Consider the following 3,371-nt stretch of genomic DNA (forward strand, 5'->3'; position numbering starts at 1 on the left):
CTAAGACCCCATACCCCCTTCCAATGGACCCTTAAGACCCCAATGGACCCCCTAAGACCCCATACCCCCTTCCAATGGACCCCTAAGACCCCATACCCCCTTCCAATGGACCCTTAAGACCCCAATGGACCCCCAAAGACCCCATACCCCCTTCCAATGGACCCCTAAGACCCCATACCCCTTCCAATGGACCCTAAGACCCCATACCCCCTTCCAATGGACCCTTAAGACCCCAAACCCCCTTCCAATGGACCCTTAAGACCCCAATGGACCCCCAAAGACCCCATATCCCCTTCCAACGGACCCTTAAGACCCCATATCCCCTTCCAACGGACCCTTAAGACCCCATATCCCCTTCCAATGGACCCCCAAGACCCCTAAGACCCCATATCCCCTTCCAATGGACCCCTAAGACCCCATATCCCCTTCCAATGGACCCCCAAGACCCATAAGACCCCATATCCCCTTCCAATGGACCCCTAAGACCTCTAAGACCCCATATCCCCTTCCAATGGACCCCCAAGACCCCTAAGACCCCATACCCCCTTCCAATGGGCTGAAACCCCTCCAATCCATCCCCATCTCCCCCTGTAGGTCCCCGAGCTCCGTAAGAAATCCCGTCGCGAATACCTGGCTAAAAGGGAAAAGGACAAACTGGAAGAGCTGGAAGCTGAGATCGCCGACGAGGAATATCTGTTTGGGGAGGAAACATTGACCAGCTCCGAACGAAGGGAGCTGGAATATAAGAGGAGGGTCCGGGATTTGGCAAAGGAATATAAGAGAGCAGGGGAGAAGGAGAAGCTGGAGAAGAGCAATCGGTATTACATGCCTGAGGAGAGCAGGGATAAGGTGGGATATGGGGGGATAAGGTGGGATAGATACCCAAAATAGCCATTATTTGGGGATTTGGGGCTGAAAATAGCCATTATTTGGGGGTTTAGGGCTCAAAATACCCATTGTTTGGGGATTTGGGGCTGAAAATACCCATTATTTGGTGGTTTGGGGCTGAAAATACGGGGTTTGGGGCTGAAAATAGGGGATTTGGGGCTGAAAAACCCCATTACTTGGGGATTTGGGACTGAAAATAGCCATTAGTTGGGGATTTGGGGCTGAAAATAGGGGGTTTGGGACTGAAAATAGGGGGTTTGGGGCTGAAAATAGGGGATTTGGGGCTGAAAATACCCATTATTTGGTGGTTTGGGGCTGAAAATATCCATTATTTGGGGGTTTGGGGCTGAAAATACCCATTTCTTGGTGGTTTGGGGCTGAAAATAGAGGGTTTGGGGCTGAAAATAGCCATTATTTGGTGGTTTGGTGCTGAAAATCCCGACTACTTCATGGTTTGGCACCAAAAATCCCCAATTTTGGGTGTTTTTGGGGTGATTTGGGGTCTTTTGGCACTTAAAATCCCCGAATTGTTGCAATTTTGGGTTCATTTGGGGTCTTTTGGCACCAAAAATCCCCAATTTGGGGCAATTTCAGGTTGATTTGGGGTCTTTTGGCACCAGAAATCCCCAATTTTGGGTGATTTTGGGGTGATTAGGGGGCTGTTGGCATCAAAACCCCCCAATTTGGGGCAATTTTAGGTTGATTTGGGGTCTTTTGGCATTGAAAATCCCCATTTTGGGGTTGATTTGGGGTCTTTTGGCACCAAAAATCTTATTTTTGGGGGTGATTTGGTGTCTTTGGGCACCGAAAATCCCCAATTTGGGGCAATTTCAGGTTGATTTGGGGTCTTTTGGCACCAGATATCATCAATTTTGGGGTGATTTAGGGTCTTTTGGCACCAGAAATCATCAATTTTGGGGTGATTTGGGGTCCTTTGGCACCAAAAATCTCCAGTTTGGGGTCTTTTGGCACCAGAAATCCCCAATTTTGGGTATTTTTCTGGTGATTTGGGGTCTTTTATCACCCCAAATCCCCCTTTCAGCCCCTTTATAGCCCCATTTCGATCCCTTTTTCCCCTCATTTCCCCCCATTTCTCCCCATAGAAAATCCCAGAGCGTGAAGACCCCAGTACAGAAGAGGAACGTTTGGCCCCCAGGGATGAACAGAGACGATGGGAAGAGGAACGAATGGGGGCGGCCTCGTTACGATTTGGGGCCCGTGATGCCGCCCAACGTCGACCCCCCCCCAATTACGACTTTATCTTGGAGGAGGATGAGATGATTCAGTTCGTCAGCGCCGTGCAGATGCAGGGAACCGAGCCTGAGAAGGTGAATAGAGGGGGTATGGGGGTCTGTGGGGGAGAAATGGGGGTGCTGGGCGGGGGATATGGGTGGGAGAGAAAGGTGGGGTCTGGTAGTGGGGTGGGAATATGGTGGGGAGAAATGGGGCGTTTAGGGGGGCATATGTTTGGGGGGGAGAATGGGGGTTAGGGGGGGATATGGGGGAGAAATTGGGGGTCTAGGGGGGGATATGGGGGACGAGATTGGGAGGTTAGGGGGGATATGGGGGGAGAAATGGGGGTTAGGGGGGGATATGGGGGGAGAAATGGGGGTCTGGGGGGTCTATGGGGGGAGAAATGGGGGTCTAGGGGGGATATGGGGGGAGAGAAATGGGCGGCTTAGGGGATATATTGGGGGGAGAAACTGGGGGGTTAGGAGGTGATTATGGGGGGAGAAAGGGCGTATTTTGAGGGGTGGTTGATGGCGGGTCTTGTGGGGGGAGAAATGGGGGTGTATCGTGGGGGGATATGGGGTGGAAGAGGATGGGGGTTAGTGGTGGGGATATGGGGGAGAATGGGGGCTAGGGGGGGAATATGTGGGGGAGAAAGATGGGGTTGAGGGGGATAATGGGGGGTATGACCAATGGGTAATGTTGAGGGGGTTATGGAGTGTCTTCGTGTGGGGGAGAAATAGGGTTGTTAAGGGGGGGATAACTGGGGGGAGAAATGACAGGGTTAGGGGGATAATGGGGGAGAAATGGGGGGTCTGGGGGGATATGGGGGGAGAAATGGGGGTTAGGGGGGATATGGGGGAGAAATGGGTCTTTGGGGGGGATATGGGGAGAAAGATGGGGCATTTGGGGGATATGGGGGAGAATGGGGTGTTAGGGGGATATGGGGGGAGAAATGGGGGTTAGGGGGGGATATTGGGGAGAGAAAGGGGTATTTGAGGGGGTTATGGGGGTCTTTGGGGGGAGAAATGGGGGTTAGGGGGGGATAATGGGGGAGACAAGGGGGGGTCTGGGGGGGGGGATAAGGGGGGAAAGGGGTATTTTTGAGGGAGGTAATGGGGGGTCTTTGGGGGGGAGAAATGGGGGGTCCTGCTGGGGTGGGGGGGGGGGTCTATGGGGGGGGGAGAAATGAGGGTTAGGGGGGGATGTGGGGGGAGAGATGGGGGTTAGGGGGGGATATGGGGGGAAGAAAT

At 53.1% G+C, this 3,371-nt stretch overlaps 1 protein-coding gene across 1 annotated transcript in view; it reads left to right on the forward strand.

Annotated features, from left to right (window-relative positions):
• Positions 1-3,371, forward strand: part of LOC107307494 (pre-mRNA-splicing factor ATP-dependent RNA helicase DHX16-like) — a gene marked incomplete at its 3' end in the record, with an annotated part of 31,893 nt that overhangs the window by 7,167 nt on the left and 21,355 nt on the right. The window contains 2 exon segments of the mRNA XM_015851000.1: positions 595-849; positions 1,992-2,291. Of these exon segments, the coding sequence (XP_015706486.1) occupies positions 595-849; positions 1,992-2,291 (555 nt within the window).

This window comes from Coturnix japonica, unplaced genomic scaffold (assembly GCF_001577835.2).
Source record: "Coturnix japonica isolate 7356 unplaced genomic scaffold, Coturnix japonica 2.1 chrUnrandom626, whole genome shotgun sequence".
NCBI classification, from domain to species: domain Eukaryota; kingdom Metazoa; phylum Chordata; class Aves; order Galliformes; family Phasianidae; genus Coturnix; species Coturnix japonica.